Source organism: Amphimedon queenslandica, unplaced genomic scaffold (assembly GCF_000090795.2).
Source record: "Amphimedon queenslandica unplaced genomic scaffold, v1.1 AMPQUscaffold_8896_Cont19164, whole genome shotgun sequence".
In the NCBI taxonomy this organism is placed as follows: Eukaryota; Metazoa; Porifera; class Demospongiae; order Haplosclerida; family Niphatidae; genus Amphimedon; species Amphimedon queenslandica.
In genome coordinates this window covers 1-2,916 of record NW_003550831.1, presented here as the reverse complement: position 1 = coordinate 2,916, position 2,916 = coordinate 1, and the positions used below count along the sequence as shown (strand labels likewise).

The 2,916-nt window shown below is 35.7% G+C and overlaps 1 protein-coding gene across 1 annotated transcript; it reads right to left on the bottom strand.

Annotated features, from left to right (window-relative positions):
• Positions 1 to 21: 21 nt before the first annotated feature.
• LOC109591125 (uncharacterized) lies at positions 22 to 1,831 on the bottom strand (the record flags this gene model as incomplete). Its single annotated transcript, XM_020006919.1, has 4 exons — positions 1,705 to 1,831; positions 1,309 to 1,659; positions 1,147 to 1,266; positions 22 to 331 (listed from the first exon to the last, which is right to left on the bottom strand). Coding segments are annotated over exons 1-4 (836 nt in total), but the record flags the coding sequence as incomplete, so codon positions are not given.
• Between the last annotated feature and the right edge of the window lie 1,085 nt (positions 1,832 to 2,916).

Below are 2,916 nucleotides of genomic sequence, written 5' to 3'. Positions count from 1 at the left end.
AACGATTTCAGGTAGAAATACTCCAACAAGTTTATCATTAGTTTATAGTTGAACCATGATACATACTTGTCTTGTAGCACTGTGAATAGTTTTGGTATCGTTTTTATGCATTCAAACTCTTCCCTAACTGCTTGAGCTGTTGATTGCTTTCTCATTTTAGGACCAAGTAATGACTTGACATGTGTTTGAAGGTAGTCAATGATTTCAGGTAAATCACTTGATTCGAAGGACTTTTTTGTAATACGAAATGCCTCGTCAAATTCTTCCTGTAGATCATGTAGCTCGCTTGTCAAGTGGAAACTTTTTTCAGAAGAGCCATATCCATCAGCACCTAAAATGAATTTTTGCCGTCACTGGATATTATAGCTACACATGTATAACATCATTTTCTGGCATGCAATGTGAACCATTATATAATATATAGATTTATAAATTGGAAAATGGTTGATGCGCTAATTTTGGTATTTTTACATTTTTATTACGTTGTTATTACAAATAATATGAATTGTTTGATTTTTCATGTATTAGCATACCATGTAGCTTGAAAATTTGATGGAGAAAACTTTGGCGCATTTGGAAAATTAAGGTGCATTTCAAAATTTTAGTCTCTAATTTTTTGTAGGAGCATGCTGCACATGGTTTAAATTTTGTCAAAATTTAACCTTTTAGGGCCAATTTGTGAAATTCTAACACTGCAAATTTCTAGCTATACAGTATACTAGAAGAATGTAAAGCATTAAGGAGCTCCACCTCCTAGCCACGCCTCCTAGTCACTCCCAGACGTACTTGCATAAATACTTCATTTGTAAGGACTACACTCTACTCTTGCTACTACTATCACTTAAGGCTATAAAAACTACTGGAATCTCATGACTCATAAAAATGATTAATAACAACAAAATTACAAAATAAATTTCAAAACAATTATTGGTAAGTTGAAGACTTCCCAATCTACGGTAGCATGAAACTACTGCAGAGAATTTAGTTTTGTGATTTGTGAATGCATAAAAGCATAAAATTTAAATTGCAAATAATGAAATTCATGCTTGGCCCCTATTAAAACTGCAGAAATTTAGTCTGCAAATGAAGCCTTATTTTAAGAATTTGCAAAATTAATTATTCTCCATAAAATACCGTATTGCTTACATGTTGAACTATTTGATTTTCCACTTCCAGGTGACATTGCAGCATCAAAAGGAGAGATATCTCTTCTATCGGCTGATGGTAGTGATAGTAAAGTGTCATTATCATTTGAGTTGCATCCTCCTATAAAAATACTCACTATCATTCCTAATTTGGTAAATATACCTGTTGAACCAGGTGACATTCCTTCGCTATGAATAATATTAATAGGGACGCCCACAGTAGCAGGTAGAGGATGTTCACGAGCTATTTCATCAGCTAATGCTGGATCACCTCCTCCTTCTTTAACAGCTACACACACTCTCCTCCAACAAGGAATACCATGAGATTTGTAATCATAATCTTTCTTTAACCAATACTCTATGACTTTCTGCAGACAAGCAATAGTGTCTCCACGACAATCAGCTTCTATCCTGTTGATTGTGTCTAGTTCAAGACGCCAGGAAATGGCTATCTGCTTCCAGCCAGCTGAAAGTGGCTTGATTCTATTATAAACAGCATAGAAGTCTTTTTTACCTGTAAAAATAATCATTAATGTTAAATATATATCCTCAAACTCACTTAGTTCTTTATTGCAAACGTTTATAAAAAGAGAGGAAGAAGGGCTTGTAGCCATAGCGAGTCGAGAGGAAATTATACTCCCACGCAAAATACCAGCTCCACCTATTCTGGGCGTGGTAATAAAATGGCGGCCATGATGCAGGTAAGAAATACACTGTTTTCTCTCTTAAGGCATAATTTGTCTTTTAGAAAAATTTACCAAGTCTTCTCTCCATTAATAATTTATTTAGGACCTTTAAACCAACCAATGACAGCAACCAACTACCGTCTACTGTACAGCAACTTCACCAGTAGGCAGTAGTACAGACTACTACTCCAGTAAAAGTTATACATATTTACTGTATAGCGCAAAATTTTTGAGGGCTCTAAATTTCGTGGATTTCGTGATTTTTTGAAGAATTGTGAAAATCTAAATTATTAGGGCACAATTAAGATGGCGGGACAATATAAATTCGCGAAAATTAAATCCGTAAAATAGATTTTAAGGCAAATTTGCGAAATTTACAGCCCTCTAAAATTTTGCCCTATACGTATACAGTATTATTATTACTAGGTGAATGTAAACATTGTGGGGGCGAGCATGAGCCATCAATTAACAACTGAAATAATTATGATTGAACTAAATAAAATCAATCCAGCTCTCAGCCTGCATGCATATTCAGACCCCGGCCTCATGGCCGGGGTCTGAACAGAGCAAACACACCAGTCAACACAACCAAAATAACCCAATCAAAGTCACAAGAACGAGTCCTGTCACACTGAGAAAATGTACCAAGTTAAACTTCTAATCTAGCTTCCATCAATTACCATTTGAAATAAGATTGAACTAAATAAAATCAATCCAGCTCTTAGCCTGCATGCATATTCAGAATTTCAGACCCCATCCTCATGGCCCAGCAGGGTCTGAACAGAGCAAACACACCATTTAACACAACTGACCAAAATGACCCAGTAAAAGAGACAAGAATGAACTGTCCTGCCACTCTGAGAAATGCCAGTGCCAAGCTAAACTTCTAATCAAGCTGTTCTCCCAATTTTAATTCTTTCAATGAGAGGACTAATCTAAAGGAGTCTTAGATCAAGCTGCTTTAAGTTTTTCAGCCTTTCAGATGTTTTAGACAGCCCCTCTCTCTTATCTAGCTGTTAGAAACTCAATCTGAGTTTGTCACGTTAAAATTTCCGCCATCTTGTTCTTTTGACCACACCCTCTAA